The sequence below is a fragment of the Sceloporus occidentalis genome, unplaced genomic scaffold, assembly GCF_023333645.1.
Source record: "Sceloporus occidentalis isolate IW3139 unplaced genomic scaffold, rSceOcc1.0.p SCAF_40, whole genome shotgun sequence".
Lineage (NCBI taxonomy): Eukaryota > Metazoa > Chordata > Lepidosauria > Squamata > Phrynosomatidae > Sceloporus > Sceloporus occidentalis.
This window is the reverse complement of record NW_028317020.1, coordinates 4,826,266-4,847,589: the sequence shown is the minus strand read 5'-3', so window position 1 is coordinate 4,847,589 and position 21,324 is coordinate 4,826,266. Positions and strand designations below refer to the sequence as shown.

At 37.3% G+C, this 21,324-nt stretch overlaps 1 protein-coding gene across 2 annotated transcripts in view; it reads left to right on the top strand.

Moving 5' to 3' along the window:
• LOC149290241 (phosphatidylinositol transfer protein beta isoform) overlaps positions 1–3,380 on the top strand; it is a 30,344-nt gene extending 26,964 nt beyond the window's left edge. Inside the window, exons 10-11 of one of the 2 annotated variants that reach the window (XM_089489554.1) lie at positions 212–334; positions 3,330–3,380. In XM_089489554.1, coding sequence (XP_089345680.1) covers positions 212–334; positions 3,330–3,380 — 174 coding nt within the window. Of the gene's footprint in view, positions 1–211; positions 335–1,949; positions 1,998–3,329 lie in introns of those variants that run through there. The other variant, XM_089489555.1, reaches the window with a different exon arrangement.
• Positions 3,381–21,324: the final 17,944 nt, after the last annotated feature.

Here is a 21,324-nt window from a genome sequence, read left to right as displayed (position 1 = left end):
GTGAACCGCTGGTGGGTGTCAGCAGAAGGGAGATATCGCTGCAACAATTTTAGAACATGCTGGTATGTCCTAATGGGCATCTTGGCACAGGTTTTAAGGATGTACCCGTATGTCCTCGGGGCGGGGGGCTGAAAGGGTAAAGAATGCTGAAAATGCTTTTGTAATTAGTAAGGTGTGTCAAATTTCTTTGTAATGTGCTTTGTTTTTTAAGCAAGAAAAACGAATATTCACAAATTTCCACCGCCAGTTGTTCTGTTGGATTGACAAATGGATTGATCTGACGATGGAAGACATTAGAAGAATGGAGGACGAAACGCAGAAAGAATTAGAAGCTGTAAGGATTTTATTTTCCTGTTACAATTTTTCCATTGACTAAATTAATAATGAACCTTTTGAGTCTGAAAAAGACAGCATAAGAGTTCTTCTTTTTTTATTCACTAAACCAGGAATGAAACATGTCAACTTGCTGTTATTGCTGTGCTTTACAAGTGGTCAACACTAAGTGAGCTTCTCCTGCAAGAAGGGCTGACCTGGGCCAATTTATCGTAAAGGAGTTGGTTTTAGCAATAAATAGTGATGTTGGGGAGGTTGAGTCCTGCAAACACATAGTCAGGAGTGTGGAGAATTAAGGCTTTTTATACCCCTGCATGGTGTGCTTGCTGCAATGAAGTAAAAAAAAAAAAAAAAATTATTAAAAGCTTTCTGGGTTTTTTTTTTTTTTTTTTTAAAGTTAAAATCCAGAAAGTCTTTCTTTTCCTGTTCCGTACAATTTATTTATGGCTTATGTTGACGTTTCAACTTGTTGTTCCAAACCATTTCAGCCGGGACGAATTCCATGAACTTTTTTGTGTGTTTACTTGAGTTACTTTTAATATTTTCTTGTGATGTGTCCAACCTTGTCCCTCTCAATCCACTCTGGTATGGACATTGCTTGTGATGCACAAAATTAATTTTATTCAAAGTGCTGTGTATCTCTCTGAAAGCCACTTATGTTTCAGGTCCACAAGCGCCCATGCATTTCTCTTGCATGCTTAAATAAATGAAAATAAGGAAAAACATGGTTTTAGGCAGACATATGACCTAATTGCTGACTTTGGCAACATGGCCAAATCTGTGCAGAGATTACAGCCTAGAAAAATGTTTTACGTTGCAAATTATTAAAATAAAATGGAATTAAAAACAAGTAAATCTATATCTTCAGAAGTATTTAATATTTTATGCAACATACAGTGGTGAATAGAAGAGACGTTAGTCCACCTCCTTTTGAGATTGGGGTTTTCCTTTTAATGTTTTGTAGCTCTCGATCTTTTTTAAATGTTATTATACATTGTGTGGGGCATCTAATGATCAGGGGCATTACAGTTCCAATATCAGAAAATGATAGCTTTGTATGAGAGCTGAGGAGTCCCTGACCAGCTTGTCGTATGTATGTAAGATACTAGTGGTATAGTATATGTAGTATAAAATTCTGCAGATTTAACAGAAGCACCCGGATATTTACATGATTAATATGAGTAGTCCTTCAAACATTACTATTATTTGGCACCGATTTTGTTTAAGATGCAGTATATTGTACTGCAGCTTTTACATCTTCTGACTTTGTTGTATATGTTCTATATAAAATGCACTTTTTTTGTACACTTTTATTACCGGTATGTGTATGCACCCTATATTTGTGTTTTATTATGTGTTTTGTTTTTACAGGAAGTTTTTGTAACCATTATTTTCAGCTTTATTTAGGGGACAGCTAATGTAGTTCAACAACAACCACAGAGCTACATCTCCCATGATCCTTGGCCTGCCTGCATTCAGCCAAAAGGTAGTTAAGGGTCATGGGAGTTGCTCAGCAATAGCTGTTGACCCCCTGTACTGTTTTTATATAACCCTTAATACCACCAAGGTTTTTTTTCCTTCCCTTTTAGTAGCTTACAATTTTATTTTACATTTAGATACGTAAGAAGGGTACTGTTCGAGGCACGTCGGCTGCTGACTCCTAAGCAAGTCCTCTCTAGGTTCAGGGGCAGTATTAAGGTGTGTAAGTAACTAGCGGGGGAATAATCAGGTGACGGGCTGTAAGGTGCATCTTGGCTGGTTTAAGTCTCTTGGCATGCTTCAGAAATTTATTACGAATTACAATTGAAAGATTGAAAATGTCTGTCTCTGTTTCAAACCCTTAATCTGAATCTGATGCTTTTTTCCACCTGGTTTGTTTATATCGGATACTGAGACCATGTGGTCAGTGCAATCATTTTAGTCACAGGTCTGTTTTAAGAATTTAGGGCTAAGGGCTTATTCCCTCTGTTTGGTTTATTGATTGTTTGTGGTCTTAATTGAAATCGATGTTATACATTCTATTTGATTTTTTATTATGGCCACATGGTTTATTTTATATTCAGGTACAATTTATTTGCCTTTCTTGTGCTCAGAAGCTGAGGAATTGTGATTGTCGATGCTGAACTTGAATATCATTTTAGGGCAGTAACCGTAAACTGTTAACACCCGGTATTGTAAGATTTATTATTGGTAATATGGTAGTGTGTTAAGGTGTTATGTATCGCCTATATAAAGACATTTCTACATATTGAACATATTGAGAAGAAATGCTATCGTAAAGAAGCTTAGTCAGGATAGTTGACATGGCAGAGCTTTAAAACCTTGGCAGTCAACCTTAGGCCCTTTTAAGAAGCTTTAAATTTCCTATGGCAGCAGCCTATCAGTGCCTGCTTTTGTGTCACATGACAAGTGTTCTGGACAGAAATGACATTTTAAATCGTGAAATATTTAAATAGTTTGGGTTTTCAATTGTACTAGGATTTATGTTCCTTTACACCACCTTTAAAATAACTCTATCTTTCTTTATCCACTCGTGTAGTCTGCTTGTTACCATAGAGGTAACCACTCTCCCAGCACTTCATGTCTGCTTAGATCCTAGTGAAATAAGTTCGGCGTTTTGTATCTGTGTTACTTTTGTTTTTAAGGAGGGCGTTTGAGAATGGTTGGCATTAGAGGACGTTTATTGGGTAGTCACTGAGCCTTGAATTAATATGCTTTGTCTACATTGTATAGGTGAAGGAATATGCCGGATTATTCCATGTGATATATTGGTTAATTTAAATTGAGGTGATAGCTGTCCAAGAAGTAACTCATACCTAAAGCTTCCTTTATTTCTTTTATTTTTTTTCCTTTAACTCAATCCTGCTCTGCTTGTTTTCTTTCTCCTAAAGGGCAGCCATTTGTGTTTTATTTTAACTATCTTTAGGACTGCTAGTGTGTATATATAAGCGCCGTGTACGATTTTAATACAATTTTTTCTCCCCTTTTCATATTAGCTTCGCAACCAAGGTCAAGTGAGAGGAACAAGCGCTGCCAATGATGAATGAAGACGGATCCGACCAAATCGCATGCAGAATTGTTGTCATTTATACTCGTGTTTATATACCTGTATGTGCGTATAGCTATATAAACACTTGCTGAGCATTAATTGCTGAAGTGTACTGTACCTGATACGAGCAAAAAATGTAAAAAGAACGTTTACTGTACAGACAAATAGTTTACAAAAATATTGAACGTCTCTAGAACGCTAAGTTCCTGCCTCCCTTACCAACGTACCATGTTTCGCCGAAATCCTCTTCCCTTGTACCATGCGCTCTCCTTTTTTTAACCGTTTCTTTTAACGCCATCACGTACCGTAAGAATTTTACTTTTTAGCTGTTGGCAATAGGAGCTGCTTTGACTATCATTCAGAGATTTATTTTTCATATTTAAAACAAAGTCTTTCTGATGCTGAAACGTGTCACGCAAATAAATGCCCCGTGTCGCAACGTCACTTTTCTCTATTGCAGTTTAATTGATTCATACTTTTATTCCTCGGCCGGCAATGTTAAATGTCTGGGTTTTAGTGCTTTTCTGCATGTCTGAGTTTTTTTTTTTGTTTTTTTTTTTAGGATAACAAAATATATTTAAATAAAAAAATCTGTCCTGTTATCTTGATCTCTTGGGAAGCGTGTTCTGTTTCCCAGATTCAGTCAGTAAACATGCTCAGAAGTTACAGTTTGGGATCTATGCGAACTGTTGCTATTTTACACAATTTCTGCTTTTTAATTTAGATATGAATGTACTTTTATGCTAAAAAATACATTTAAACTGAAGTGCATAGATTAACTTAATCTATTTAAATTATATTTAGGTTTACTAATAATGTTAAAACGCAGACATTAATACAGCAAACTTCTTGTTGAATATCCTAAAATAGGTGTCCTCTAAAGCTACTCTAAAGGAGCATATTAAATGGTAAATGTGTGTTTTGAAAATCTTGTAGTTAGATTGGAATTTAAGGAAATATATTTTAGAACAGCAACGTTTTAGTAAATTAATTTTACTATTTAACATTAGCGTGCTTTTGGTCTCTCTGTATTCCTCAGGCAGAACTGGTTTTGAATTATTCTAAATAGACGTTTCTAGTATCATGTCCTTAGGCTGTTTTCTCACCGCTGGCTATCATAGAAAGCTGCTCATGACTTTGTTAAATGGAATGCTATAGTTTAAATCGCCTTTTATGTTTATCTGTAAGAATCATGATTCAAATTATTTTTCATACAGTGACTACTACAGAGTGTCTGAAACAAAACGAAAAGTGGCAATGTTTCTGTCTAGGTTTTGAAATCAGGGGACTTATACTGAATGTAAAAACATGTTTTGAATTGCAGTCAGTTGTGTGTACAGTATTTAAAATGTCAATTAAGTTTAACAAACCAATAAATCTGATCACTAGGTATGTCCCCTGCTTCTTTGTTTATTACAATATTCAGCCTCGGTACTCATTCAGAAGACCTGAAACTATTTCCTACTAGGATGACCGGTATGTTTTTACAGTACCATTACTGTGCCTTGCATAAGACAAAGTTCTAGAGAAGCACTAGTCTCAAAAATCCTTCAGCGCTCAACCACTTGACATTTATTACCTAGCTACTCCGCAATTGTCAGCTATTTATAATTGTAGGAAAGTAATTGCTTTGGGAGGGGGGGACAAACAAAAAACATCCAATCCCATTTTTGATTTTTCTAAAGGGTACATGTAAGACTCTGAAAGATGATACCAAAATTGGAGGAAACATGTGAAGCACAGCTACACAACACTTTCTTCATGGTAAAGCATTCCTTCATAAGGTGATTGGATCTTAAAACTACTACAGATTCTTAATTGGATTGAGCTCTGGGTTTGACCAAGATTTTACCACTTGAGTGTTGCTTTAGCAGTATGCTTAGGGTCATTGACCTGGTGGAAGGTGAACCTCCATCCCAGTCTCGAATCTCTCAAAGACTGAAACTTGTATGCCTCAAGAATTTTCCTGCAATTTAGTGCCATCCCTCATTCCTTCAATCCCAGTCCCTGATGAAAAACATCCATTCCACCATGTTTCACTGTAGGGATGGTGTTCACTGTGGGCATGACAGGTGTTGGGTTTAGACCAGACAATAGCGTTTTCCTTACCTTCCGTATGTTTGTGGCTTTTGGTGAACAGCAAAAACTCGTTTGCTTATTTTCTTCTTTAACCCCTTGACTGCTAACGACTGCATGGTGCAGTCGCTAGCAGTCCCAGTCAGGTGCGAACGACGGCACCGTGCCGTCGCTAGCCCTACCCTATCTTGATGGGGCTCTGTGGACCTCCATCTCCACCTACCCCGCCGATCTGCCCCTCACATTGAAGGGCATCACCGGGACCACCCGATCCAGCCAGTGACATCACCGCGCAACTTTATTGAAAACTGACAATTAGGGATTAATCTAGCCTTGGTGCAGTATTAATCTAAATTTTATTAGACAGGAGGCGAGTATTTTGCAAAAAGTTCATTAAAGACCTTAGTCAGCATGTAAATCTCTTCACCTCTCTCACCAAGGCCCAGACAAACATGAGGCGCGTTTTCTGGACGGGGAGTCGCTCACGTCCCTTCAATGCCGGGAGAACCAATCTGCAACAAGATTTTCCTTTCCAGGCAGATACTCCGCACGAATGGACGAGTGATTGACCAGGCAATACTGATAAAGCTCCTTGGTGAGCTCCGTGAGAAGCCTGGACTTGGAGCCCCCTAGTTTGTTGTTGTAGAGAACGGCGAAGACGTTGTCCATGCGCAGAACTAGAGAACAATGAGTGACGCCCTTCATAAAACTGCGAACTGCGAAGGAGCCAGCGATGAGCTCCAAACAATTGATATGGAGATCGCGTTCCTCTGAGGTCCATGGACCCCCGGTAGCCGCGTCCCCGAAAACTTCTCCCCAACCAGATAGACTTGCGTCGGAGTCTAATACAAAATCTGGGCTTGACCCAAAAATGGCACGGCCGTTCCACGCGTCCATGTGCACCAACCACCAATGGAGTTCCAACCGAGCCTCGTCCGACAAGGAGATCATGGAGTCGTAGGAGGCCGACTCCCGAAGGTGCCGCGTCTTCAGACGCTGAAGGGCCCTGTAGTGGAGCGGACCTGGGAAGATGGCCTGAATGGATGCCGAGAGGAGGCCTATGATCCTGGCGAGATTCCTGAGAGAGACCAGGCCACAACGAAGGAGCTTGCGGATCTCCTTTATAACCAGGACATCGTCGCAGGGCAACCGGAGGACCGACGCCACTGAGTCCACCGAGAAACCGAGGAATTGAATGCTTTGCGTCGGGACCAATACCGACTTGGCTTCGTTGATAACGAAGCCCAAGTCCTGAAGAAGATGGACCGCGAGGAGAGTATCGCGTCGAAGAGACTCGACGTCCTGGGCCATGAGGAGGATGTCGTCCAGGTAAATGATGGAGCGGATACCTCGTGCCCGAAGGAACTCTATGACCGGCTTCAAAAGTTTGGTGAAGCACCATGGAGCGGAGCTGAGGCCGAAAGGGAGGCAAGTGAATTGCCAAAGGCGGCCTTGCCAGAGATATTGTAGGAACCTCCGATCGTCGCGATGGACCGGGACAGTGAGGTCGAGGCGAGAGAACCAATCTTTCTCCCTGAGAAGGTCGCGAAGGAGATGTATACTCTCCATTTTGAAATGCCGGTACACAACGTACCGATTGAGAGCCCGGAGATTTATGACGGGACAGAATTCCCTGGATTTCTTGCGTACCAAGAAAATGTTGCTGAGAAAACAAGGAGGGGAGACCGCCCGTTCTATGGCGCCCTTGGCGAGGAGGGAAGAGAGTTCGAAGTGAACGAGGGACGCAGCGTCTCGGGAAAGCCTGGGAAGCGGAGGGGGAAAGCTCTGACGAGGAGGGGAGAGAAACTCTCCACGGTTTGAAGGACCCAAGGATCCGACGTGAGGCGCGACCAGACATGGAAAAAACGGGCGAGACGACCCGCGACAGGAATATGGGGAAGAACAGGAACCTGAGGCTGATCTTCCTCGGGTGAACGAATATCCTCTGCCTCTGGTGCCACCCCTGGAGAACGGGAGCCGAAACTGGGACCGATAAGAGGTGGAGGCATCTGGAAATCGGGGTCTAGCGGCGAATGAGGCCGATCTGCTGGTGGTACGACCCCGCTGCCGGCCAGCTCTGGAGGAAAAACGACTCCCCGTCCGGAAAAAGCACCTCATATTTGTCTGGGCCTTGGTGAGAGAGGTGAAGAGATTCACATGCTGACTAAGGTCTTTAATAAACTTTTCGCAAAATACGAAGCCTCCTGTCTTGCCATAAAATTGTCAGTTAAAGAGGTATGGCGGCATGCTGTTTAGATGCCTGTATCTCAGGCATCTAAGCAGCTACAGACCCCCAACATATACCGTTGGAAAGGTAATCGCCTTAAGTTAAAAAATAAATATATAAAAAAAGTAAAAAAAAAAAAAAAAATAAAGATTTGGGGGTCTCTAAAGGCAGATAAAAATTAAATTACCTAAACATAAACTAGTTTAACTTAAAAAAAAAAAAAAAAAAGTTTAAGTATTCTAGCTAAATGATCACTGTGGTAGCCAATGTCACATTCCCTTTTTAAAAATGGCCGATATTAAATTTAGCCAATGGTAGAGGGAGGCAACTTTTGAAATCTTGATGAACTATAAATTAACTGCAAATATTATTAAAATCAGCCATTTAGCCTATGTGGTACGTGAGTAACCATCTCATGCCTGGAGCTCCTTGCATTTTTACAGTAAAACTTATTTTTGCTGTAAAAGTGATTTTTTTTTTTTTCTCCCTTTACCATAATTTCTTTGGGATTGTAAGGGGAAAGAATGGTGTGTGCTTCTGTGAGTGAATTTATGGAAAGTATGGTGTGTGCTTCTGCGAGTGATGGAGATGAAAGGCGTGTGAATGGTCAGTAATTAGAGTTGAAGCCTTGACGTGGCATTACTGCACACGTAGGAAGTTACATTATGGCATAAAAAGTACACATTTGCAAAAACTACACCCCTTGGCGCATCAAATGAGGGGCTGCATGTGTTCCTGGTACAAACCTGGAGTGCGCAAGACACATATAAACATGTCGCTATGGTTAGAAAAAACATATTTTCTAGCCAAAGCGACATATTCCATCATTATTTGTGCACTCAACTTTTGTCCTAGAAATACACGTAGCCCCTCATTTGAAGCGCCCAGGGGTGTAGTTTCTTGAAATGTGTACTTTATGTACCCTAATTTAACTTCCCAGATGTCTAGACCACTAGACAAAAATTGTCTTAAAACATTTAGGGGTGATGCCTGCAATTAGACAGCTCTAGACAGCTGGAAAGTTTAATTATGGTACATAAAGTATACATTTTCAGAAACTACACCCCTTGGTGCATCAAATGTGGGGCTGCATGTATTACTAGAACAAGACTGGAGTGCGCAAGACATAAATGAGTGTGAAATGTACTTATTTGTTGTGCACGTCAGATTTGTGATACAAATACAAATAAGACCTCATTTGCTGCAGCTGGGGGTGTAGTTTCTAATAATATATAGTTTTGTTGGCATATTTTAACATCCCAGGCAGCTAGAGCTGTTTAATTGACAGCAGCGATGTATTAAATTTAAAGATGTCTTTTGTGATAGCTTACTTTTAGCAATAAAATATTAGAAAAACAGTCTATTGTTCTCAATTTCTGTTTATTTTAGACCGGTTACCTACTACAAATATTTAGCAACACAGCTTTTGATATTAGAGTTTAGAAAAATAAAATTACAAACTAGTTTTTATTGAATCGGAAGTGAAAAAATACACTTTTTTTCCCATCTTTGGCTTTATTTTGCAAACCTGATGAGACCTACACATATAAAAATTGTATATTTGGAATCTGCTGGGTGTGCTGAAAAAAACCAATAAATGTTTATTCCCAAGAAATGTACTTCTAAACGCGTTTAAACGTGAGATGCACCAAAATGCCGAAAACCATTTAACGTCTATTGACGGGTCAGGCACGTCACGCAAAAACGGTCACTTAACCTATGACATGCCTGACACACTTCATTAAAACAAGCTTAGAAGGTGCTTGATCACTTTCTTCACTTAAACGGTGTTTAAACACGGAGATCGGCATCACGGACCATGTCTGGCCCATCCGTGGGGCGTTAACATCCGCCATACACTGTATGGCGGCGGACGCCTGCTAAACTTTAATGGTGTCGCCGAAATGCCTCGATCACAACTACCACTGCGAGTAATTTTGCCACTCGCGTGTCCTGTAAAAAAAGAAAAAAGAAAACACTGGCTCCACTTGCAGGTTGAATACAGGCACTAGGACCAGATGTAAAAGTTCCAAGTTAAATGTGGTGTTTTACCTTCCAAACAACCTGACAAACCCATGCATGGGGGTATCACTGTACTCTGGAGATGTTGCTGAACACATATTGGGGTGTTGTTTGATAGTGATGTATACCAGGAGCTGTAAATCCATACCTGAAGCACAATTTTAGTGAAAAAATTACTACCACAAAGTTTGACAAAGGGTGGTAGAAGAATTAGTGCATGGAAAAATATAGGGTTTAATGGGGTAAATTGCATTGGCTGGCTTCAAAGATACCCGAAATAGCACATGGGGGAAGAATTACCAGATTTGGAAAAAATGTTTTTTGTACTTATTGCCCAATAACTTGCAGAAAAAAGGAAAAAAACATAAAAACATTGGGTATTTCTAAACTCAGGACAAATATTTTATTTTTTATGGGAAATTAGATATGATCAAAACAATGTTAACTGAAGAAAGCTCTTCTTGTCCTAAAAAAACAATATATAACTTGTGTGGGTACCCTAAATGAGTCAAGAAAATTACATCTAAACACGAGCACCGCAAAAGTGATAACAGCCTCAGTCCCAAAGGGTACAAAAAGTAAAAAACAGCCTGGTCCTTAAGGGGTTAAAATGGACTTAATGGTGTTGTGTGTGTGTGTGTGTGTCTATATATATATATATATATATATATATTACAGTGGACTTTAATGTGACTTCTGAAAAGCAATTGGCTGCACTATATTTAGGGGGTTTCATAGCAAAGGGGGTAAATGCATATGCTTGCGCCACTTTTCTTCTATATTTTGACTTTTTTTAAAAAAAGTTATTTTCTTCATTTCACTTCAACAATTTGTTACATGAAATCCAATAAAAATCTGTTGTAATACAGCAAAATAGGAAAATAGTTTTTTTAATGGTCATTGTGTGGGGTTTTTTGAGGTTTTTTTTTCTTTTCGTAAATCGTGTCTGATTTGTATCAACATCATATTTAAACTGGGTGGCAGACTCTTGGAAAGGGAAAACGGTGAGATTAGAAATGTACAAAAGGCTAAGGGGTTGCTTTAAAAGAGAACATTTTAGAAGCAACACTGCAGGAACACTTCCATGGTACCAGGTAAGTGTGTTCCGCTTGTCAAGAGCAAAGAACACGCAATTGTCTCAAGTGTTTTATCGCACAGAAAGACGGCTGCTCTCATACGATTACAAGCAACGTAGAAGCAGCTTGAATAGGTATGAAAGCTATTGATATATATATATAGCATAAGTAAAAGGAATGTAGGATAGCCAAGTGGTTACCAAAATTGTCAGGTAGATCCTAGAGGCCATAAGTGACTCCACTGTGTAAGAGATGCACAAATAAGTGCATTATAGATCAATGGTTATACCTATGAATACCTATGAGTATTGGAGGAACAGCATTAATATCATATTACTAGGGGGCAATAACATTTTGCTGGGCAATACTTAATGAAATAATATCCTGCAGTAGTAATAACATTGCCTGTTGTAATTTTTGGCATATATGCAATAAACATAACAGGTGTTACAGGAAGCCTGGGAAGGAAGTACAGAGGAACAACATTTCTCAAGTAGCCTAGAGTGTTCTTATCCAGAGCTGTCACAGCAGATAACCAGTCTGTACCGGCCTCTCCAAAACCTGCTCTAGATCATAGGCTTATAGCAGTCCAGTTTAAGGACAACCCACTGTCCTTAAGGGGTTAAATACTTTCTACTGAGCAAGATTCTTGGATGAAATCTGCAAGTTTCACATTATTGTTTGTTGCAATAATATACTGTTAAAATACTCTTTTTAGATACACATGCAATATGCATTTCCATCTATGCATTCGGTGTTTTGTATAGCATTGTTACTTTTTATGATGTTTAAAAGTTGTATGATAAAACCGTAAAGAGTTGCAAAAGAAACATACGGCAGCATTGTATTAGGCTTCTGCGCTCAGTATTTTTCTGTCCTAATAGGGACTTTCCATGAGCCACGTCTTCCACATTAGTTATTTATGTTGCCCAAACTGGCTGACTTTTCACATGGCAAAGAATTTATGCCAAAAAACACATGCTATGCTGTTTACCAATTCATTTTAAATTCTGATCAGATTATAGTGAATTGGGGAATAAAGCATGCAGGAGAGGAAGCACCAATGTAGACATCACAGTCCCGCTATGCTGCAGGCGAAGGTCTCTCACCCTGTCCGTTAAACAGATAACAATAATAAACAAAGGATATCTGTTGAGCACGTTCACTTATCACAGAGAGACGATGATCTCCACATATGAAACTTAATTTTTATTCCTCTCGTATAAAAGCACAACAGCATGTTGCGATAAGAGACATCTAGACTTCATCGTATAATGAATTAGTGTACAAGCCTAGGTGATCTCGGAAATATGTTTAATGATATCACAAAACTGTGCTATTTTATGTAAATAGCCCAAGCTTATGTATAATTACAGTTTTAGAAACAGTTTATCATTGTAATAGAGTCTGTGTGAGACAGATCAGCTTTAATGCTTCTTAGTTTCCAAATGTCTGTACTACCACTGTGTCCCAGTAGATGGCAGCACAATACCTTTTGTAAAGGTACAGCACATCTATCCTTTAGATCCAAATCCTTTACAGGCTTTACTACTACAACCCACAGTGCTGTGAAGGGCACACAGAACACCATCTACCCACTTGCAGAAACGTGTCACAAAAGTAGGCAGTTAAATGTACATGTCCAAAAATCCAAACAGAACGGTCAACTCAAAATAGCAGAACTCTAAAACTACCGTATTCTTTTTTTTTTTTTTAATCTAAACCTATTTTAGGTGCAGAATGAAGCTGAGCTTTAACAATGACATCATGTAGACTTCTGAGGTACAAGAGCCATTCCCAGAGTCACAATTTTAATGTGTATGCTATTTAGCACATCTGCATGTGTTCATTTTTCTATTAATCTCACTACTGCCACCATACTGAATCCACATGAAATTATTTTAGCAGTGTTCCAGGTTAGTGCAGAGTACATATAACAAGCATTACAGTTAATACACCAAATAGCAGGACATGTAACTGTATTCTCAGACTATAATGTCTCTAGCTGAGCTTTCACAACACACTTTAGTCTTCTTCTTTCGGTCATTTATCTCTGTTGGGACAAAAGAAGATTTGAAAGCTTACATGGTAATGGAATTCATTTAACCAGATGCAGCTATTTCCTAGCAGATCTGGGAACTCTTGTTGCTTTATTACCAGCAGGGAAACCACCCGAGCATTACTACACTGCACTGGACAGGGGAACCTTGTTGCCACCTGAGGCGAATGACTCATTATATCTCTATCCTTAGCCTGCGCCCATCACGCTAACTGAAGACGTTCCAGAATAAAGAGTAACTATTGCCCACCGCTGTCTCATAAGCTACTGCAACCTTTATTAGGTAGGAAGACGGTCATCCTTGCAGAATCAACTTCTTGAACTCTAACTAAATGAGGATTGTTTTCACACATTAACAGAAACAAGTGCCAGCACTCTAGGGTTAGAACAGAGAGTTTTAAGGCATTTATACCAATAGATGAGAGATGTAAGATTAAAAAAATAGTAACATTAAATATACTTCTTGAATGGTGAGCCACTGTCAACTGCATCACAAATGCCTTCTCAGGTCGTCAAAGGTTCACCAGGTTAGGTTCAAATTAATGGAACTGGAATAGGAATACCACATAGTCCGCTAATATAAAGGCCCATAGAACATGTCAGACAAACCCAGCCCCACAGGGGATCCAGTAGTGGTGTAAATGTTACCTAAGCCCCTTATTACCACAATAGATAAGTGTCTGTGTGGGAAAAAATGCAAACACATGGAGCAAAAAAAATATTTTTATACAAACCAAGGTATATCACTGACAGAGTAGCCCAGCTTCTGTTCCTTAATATATGCCCCATTAAAAGGTTAGCAAGCCATGTTTACTAGTGACTTTGGCTACAGAATGTACCATTACAAAAATATTTAATTGCAGACTGTTTAATTACCCAAAGCTGGAATATTTAACGTGATTAGCATAACTAAGCTAAAAATACGTGCACGTAAAATATTCAGATAACTAGTTTTAAACCTTCATTGCAAATTAACTTATTTTATTGCAAAAATGTGTTTATATATATTTTTTCCCCTTTATTTTGTACATGCATTCTTAGTTTTAAAAATACTATGAGCAAAAGAAGCTCTTATTTCATTTACTGTGATTTAAAAAACATTTATTCCAATACATATAGCTATGTGTTTTGCTTTGTTTTCTAAAATATGACATATACATTAAGTGACGTATCCCCCTCTGGTTGTCTCGTGTGTTATTTCTCATGATCCTGCAATTTAAGAATCCTAAGAACAGTCTCATTTTACAGTCTGCTGTTCACTGGGAAGAGCCTAAGTGATAACATGATCTTGTTATTTCCCAAGTTCCACCATGAAGCAACGAGGTTGCTGGATCTTCCGTGCCTTTCTCAGAAAAATGTAATCTCTGGTGTATTCTTTTTTTATTTGTTGCCTGCCCCTAGTTACCAGTTCTCTATCCAGTTTCCCGGTGAGCTTAACGGGGCTGAAGGCCAAAAAAAGAATACCTATTCAGGACCACCATTCAGTCTCTTTTAGCCAGGGAGACAAAAAAGTTTATTCACTAAAGGGGGAGTTGTCAGGAGAGTGGTGTATAAATCAGTGAGGTTTCTTTAGTCTCCGAACCCATTGAACTATGTGTTATACAGGGCCAGCTCAGCCCTTCATGCGGGGAAAAAAACCAAAGTGTGCCACCTTCTTCAGGAGTGGATCATACCAAAAAAAAAAAATCAAATTTCATTTAAGAGAGAATGACTTCACAAAAATACATTGTGAAGTCATATTAAAGAGGCATGCCAATATTAATATTTGGTATTGTCTCTCAACTAAAGTCATTTATTAAAACTGTTTGGGTTTTTTTAAACTGCTTTCTGTGTGTCAATACAATTATTTTGGGAATATTTGGTTTACAAGCAACCGTTTTGCCTTATGGGTTTTTTTTCTTAAAGGTGGCAGAAGTAGCATATCAGGTAATTTCCTGCTCAGAAATAATTTAACCTCTTCTTCAATTTCACCACTTCAAGGTCAGTAAGAACAGCTTTTAGCAAACATATACAGTAACAGAATGACAACAGGAAGTTAAGATGGCGACCATGTGCAGTAACAGAATGACAACAGGAAGTTAAGATGGCGGCTCCCATATATACACTATTTATATTGTTAGCAGAATAACATGCATTATTTAACATACTGAACTCTAAAATGTAATATCTGGGAAAAATGACGGAACTGTTAATTACTATAGATATCACTAATAATATTTTTCTCTTGTGCTTTATGCAAGACCTGCCATTTTGCAGCTGCATTAACAAATTGCTGCTTTATCCTAACACGTTTGAGATAATACACAAACTAAAGGTAGATCCATGAAAATAACAAATTTGCTAAAAGCTGTGAATGTGTCTATTCTCTTTTAAGTGAAAAAAACATGATTATTATATTTTATGTAGTTTAAACATTACTACCAAAACACGTGACACAATAAAGACTGGAAAATCAATTGAACGTCATAAACATGCCAGTAACGCTCATGTCATTGTAAACTCCGCAGGGAGAAATTGAGATGCATAAAAAATTACTTTGCATTAAAGTTATTTTCAATTGAGAATCGTAAACACTTAATAATTTTATTATATATATTTTATCATAAATACTAGTTATTTAATGTATGAACAGGGTATAATACTTGAATCAAAATCTACTTAGCATTCTACTTACAATATTTTTAGAAATATTTTGGATATATCATGTTAAATTAAAAAAAATGTAGGAAAAATATATGTAAAAAAAACACATTGGAATCTTCTGGAATAATGGCTGTTAGTGATCAGGTAACGTGATGTTCTCTTTTCAGAAAGTTATACAGATCTTAGCCTATTGGCAACAATTAAGAATATCTCCTTTAAGAGTAGAGTTCATAGTGTGACCTTTTTGTGTTTTTTTTTAAGCCATTATTTCATTGAGAGTTTCAAAGCAAGACTAATCCATAGAGACCATAGATTCCAACAGAACAGGCACTTTTAACTGGAATTTGGGAACGAAATGCATGCAACTCGTTTTAGATTAAGGAGAAAAAAAATAACTGCATTGTAAAAACAAAAAGTTAAATATTCCTCTTTTTACAATAAAAAAAGTAACTAGGATCTAAATACCATGTTTACCGAACTCCATCAACATGTATTTGAAATAAAGTATATAACAAGGATCATCCCTATTCCACAAAAAATGACATTTTTTCCAACTGTTTATTGTCGCATCAAAAATATTAGGTTTAGCTAACGGTGAAAAATGTTTCTATGACATATAAATAAAAATAGATTAAAAATTATTTGATTTATCTTTATTTTAACGTCATTTTAATGTGCGTTTGAGCTTCTCTATGTGTTGTAATACATATTTTCTTAACTTTTAAGTTCCACCTCTGTGGCCCCTATTAGGCAACAAATCTCATGGTAACCTTCAGTTCTTGAATCTGTGTTGAAGTCTCCCTAATGCTCATTATTATTACTGCATGGAGTAGGCGATATCTCAGACCTCTTATTTACCAATAATTATTCTTTCTAGACGTGTAGCGTCAGATACATGCTTTTACCCGTAGAACACTATTTGTAAGGTGTAGAACTGTTAACATGAACTCATTATAGAAAAAAAAATATTTGTACAGGATTTGATTGCCAGCAGATGTCCAATTCCGCCCTGAAAAAATGTATTTTAATTAAAATGTCGGTGCTGATATAAGATTAAAAGTTTTTGATGACAGCAAGTCTCTTGATATTGTAGTAAGCATTGTAGTGTCAGACATGACAATCATTATTTTACATAATACAAAAAAACATTTTCTAAAAATCTATGTTAAGGTCTGACAGTTATTTTCTACAATAAGTATAATGTTGATCAAAACATGCATCACCATCAGCTTTTTGCCCTAGAGTTCTAGAGTTAACACTTTGTTGTATTACATTGCGCAATAAACACACTAAACCGTCATTATTGAATTTAATGTAAATATCTAATATCTCAAATCACAAAATGTAAAATAATTCCTGGTTCAAATTTTAGTAGATGTCTGTGTAATCAAAACACATATTCACAAAGGAAAAAAAAAGGAAAAAAACATGATCTACAAACTAAAAGGCAATACACTTTACCTGCCACTAGGGGGCACAGTTGGATTTTAAAGCAACCATCCACTAATCTCATAAACGTGTCCAATGTGGCAGATGCCGCTCTATGGGTTTGTACTATAACATAAATTAATAATGCGTAAGACGGTTATTCGTAACATACACTACTGCTCTGAATATATGTGATCCATACAAAAGTTAGTGTAACACATCTACTACCACATTAGCTAATATGCAATTAATCACTTCAATGGTGTATACTTATTTACAAAGGTTATTTAAACTATAACTTAAAGTGACATACAATGGCATGCGTTGAAAGTTCTTCACAATACATTTATCTATAGTATACACACACAAAACATTAAAAGAATTGTTACATTTGCATAGCCCAAAACGGCTACCGGGAATTAGGGGAATTGGGGTGCCACTTCTTTTGAGGAGACAATTGAAAAGACGTTTGGGTCTTTTGGTTTTTTTTTTAAATATCACATATCTTTGTTTAAAAAAATGTCGTTGGGAAACGATATTATACTTCTCAGGCCATGGGGGAAAAAGTAGTTTTTCTTAAACACAGGGAAGACGGAGTGAGCTTTTTTTTGTTTTTGTAGGGCACCTTCGGGGTAATTAACATGATAGAAGGAGACAGAGCCCTGAATCTAAAGTTGATACTGGGCCCCAAGACTTTTCATGTTGACCTTCTTTGTATGATCTCTATAAATGGTATTAATATATTCGCCAGAAGAAAAATCTGTGCAAACCTAAGAATTAAGATGTCACAAGCAGAAACTCAAGTTAAGCGATGCGATTTATAGCTTTTTTCTGCTACCCTGTTATAACATATTCAGGAAATTAATGTTTTATAGAAGTACCATTATCTGCGATACTGAAGTTACTTCCTAGCTACCAAAATATACACAACTATTGGGATATGAATAAAAAATATCACTGGGGAACATCTGATATTGGCTTGGAGAAGAAAAAGAAACTTATGTAATTTTATGAACTCAATATAAACGCTACACAGGGATGAAGTTAATAAACCCAATAAATTTTATTACATAAAAACTTGGTATAAAATTAAAGGTAACTGAAATAAACGGTAGAAAATAATCAATCGGGATAAAATGAGTTATCCACCACTAGGGGGCACTGTGGCAGTTTAGAATAGAATCTTCAGTCCCATATTCACACAAAAGTGCTCTTCTTGAACTGACTTTGAACTAAAAAAAAAATCATTGTTATATATAATGAGACACAACCCCTTTGGACTTGGGCTACTGATAATTAGTTTTAGATCAGCCTTTTTTATGTAGAAGACAAACAAGTAAGGAAGATACTATACTATTTAATTATGTAAAAAAAAAAAAAGAAGTCGAAAGGTTTGGAAATCAAACCCATCCAATTCCCTGATTACATATTAAAACTTTTATTTCTGAAAAATAAAGTTTTCAATGTCAATAAAATGCTTATATTACTCTAATTATTTACGCATCATATTTTGTGTACATGGGCAAAAAGGATTCATATGTCATATATAGGTACATATATATATATATATGTGTATATATATATTTTTTTATATATATATATACACAATTACATATATGTATATGAATAAAACAAAAATTAGGAAAATGTATATAGTACTATAACATGTAAAATCCCCAATAAATTCTGTCAAGCAATCAGATTGTAGGTCACTGTTCCCCATCACTTTGCAAACTAATAATTTCCACTACCAAATCTATTTCTTTTTTTTTTTTACTTCTGAAATATCTGAGCCATCACAGATGAGGATAGTTCACATGAAAACTAATTACACAAAATCAATATTTAATCACAGCTCAGCATCCCGATCCTGCAGAAAAATCCTTTTAAAAATCCACTGCAATATACAAATGCTCCTCTAATTTACACACGCCAGTACTTAATTCAACATTATTTATCATCATTATTAGCAATTTTTGATTTATTTTTAATTATTTGTGTTTGTTATTTATATTTACCTCTTGTATAATTAAATGAAACCATTAAGTCGGTAATAATTAGATTTTTTTGAATGATTATCCCATGTTTTTAACTGGGACCATCCCTGCCCCCTCTGAATTAAAAGGGGTCAACACCTCAACTAAATGATTAACATCTAAGCAAATAATTCAGCGGACACGAACATTTTCTTTAAAAAAAAAATTGAATTATTTTTAAATTATCCAATTCTTTTAATTTTATCAGGTCTAGCACTAAACTGTTTTATTCTTTAAACCATACATTGGAGGGATTGTATTAGAACCCGAGAGTCTTAAATAATGATAGGAATTTAAAGAAATTATTTAAAATCAATTATTAAAATACACCTAACCCAAGTAACATATTTCATCTTTTTTCTTTCTGCCACAAAAGAAATCTTTCTTTTTTTAAACAACTTAATTTACTGAAATAATTGATGGATACATCTCACCATGCGGTTCAGCAAGATCTGAATAGTTTAACTAAGATTATTGAAATAAATATTTCATAAAGATCGGCACTGATATTAAATTACTCCTATTGATTTTAGATTTAATTCCCACTTTTGAAGTCTCACCAGACTAATTGATCTTTAAGGAGACTCAACTCTCTGTGAACCAATTTAGCAGCTTAAAGTAAGGAGTTACGTGTAATTTAATAACAAAATAGCCCACGTAGGAAATAAATGAACAGTCAGAAGCTACAAAAAAAAGAAGAAGAAAAAAAAACACTAAGCTTTCGAAGATCTCCGGGCATTTCGGCAGTGATGGTGATAAACACACTTCTCCCTTTCGGTACCTAAAACAGGCATGTGTGTACCTGGTATTGTGTATAGTAGGGATCAAAAAATTGTTGGTCCAAGGGACATTCCATCACACAAATGCTAACATAAACATTAAATTGCATTTTTGTTACAGCATCTACATGAACCAATCTAGTGAAATATATCATTGGTTACTTTCTGCGTATATGTGTGTGTTTGGAGATTATATATATATATATATATATATACACACACACATTTTATATATATATATATATATATATATATATATATATATATATAAACAGTTTGTCTCAGTCTGTTCTAGTTTTGTCATACCCTTTCAATGTATGTACTGTAAGAAGTTCTGCATAAATTGCTGGTGCTACATAAATTAAAAAAATTAATAAATAATATATATATATATATATATATATATCTAGTGTGTATGTGTGTGTGAATGGATGCAGTTTATATCACATTTTTCAATGTCATACTATATGCAATCCATTTAATCCACTGAGCACACACACACATATAAGCACATATACAGTCACATATACATACAATGATTTCTGAACTCTCTAAGCACACAGATAAGATCAAATACACCGAGTTGTTCTCTAACTTCAGCAGCACAGCCTGGATATATATATCCTAACAGAGGACCGACTGGGAGGCAGTAACACACATACACACCATCCAGCAGCCCCTTCCCCCCCTCCCTTCCCCAAAAAGCACATTGTTGTCTCTCTTTGTGCCAGTTCTTGGTCTCATTCGCATACAAGGGGGGAGCCCATAACAAAAGGATACAGCTTGGTCTGCTAGATAAAAGCTGCTTTCCCAGTAATCGGCTGCACTTGTAGGAAAGTAACATGCTCATGTAAGTAAAAGATTGCTTTTCCCCCAGCCATAGTGTTATATGATGGCTGTAAATGGCAGATCTTTAAGTGGAGTAATGTGGCAGGACCACCTTAAGTGTTAGCCCCGCCCCCTTCCCTGCTCTGACATTGGCTGGGGGGGCGTGTGATAGGAATTGATCGCTGAAATGCAAAACTTGTTGCTGCTCTGTGGGGCTTGGATGATCACAGAAGGGAGACTCACGCAGCGAGGGATCGAACATTAAGAAAAGAGAATTCCTCCTGCCTGAGACATCGGCTGCTGCACTTCAGCTCGCAGAGGCTTCTTCCAGGAGCTGCTTGTTCATTATGCACAGAATACAACAAAAGGAATAGGCTGAGACCGCAGCGATAACACCAGCCGGTGCACCGGGGTCAGCGATCGGGATACACAGTGACTGCTCCCTGTTACACACTGTCTGCAGGGTCGGGGGGGTGCTGATCACAGCTTGACCAAGGATCCCCCTCCACTACCCATTGATCCAGATGGCAGACAGACCCGTCTTGGTGATCAGCAAGCATCTACAATGCAGGTGGAAAAGCTGAAAGTTGCGATCGCTTGGACATATCCATCTCTACGGAGAAATACAGGCAGCTGAGGAGCGGGGCTGATTCTCCACGCAGGCTGTCAATGGACCGAGCTTTACTGCACTACACAAATCCTTCATTATTTTTTTAATTGAATACTTTGCACAGATCCATTTGGACTTTTGCCTCCTGTTCAGAACTT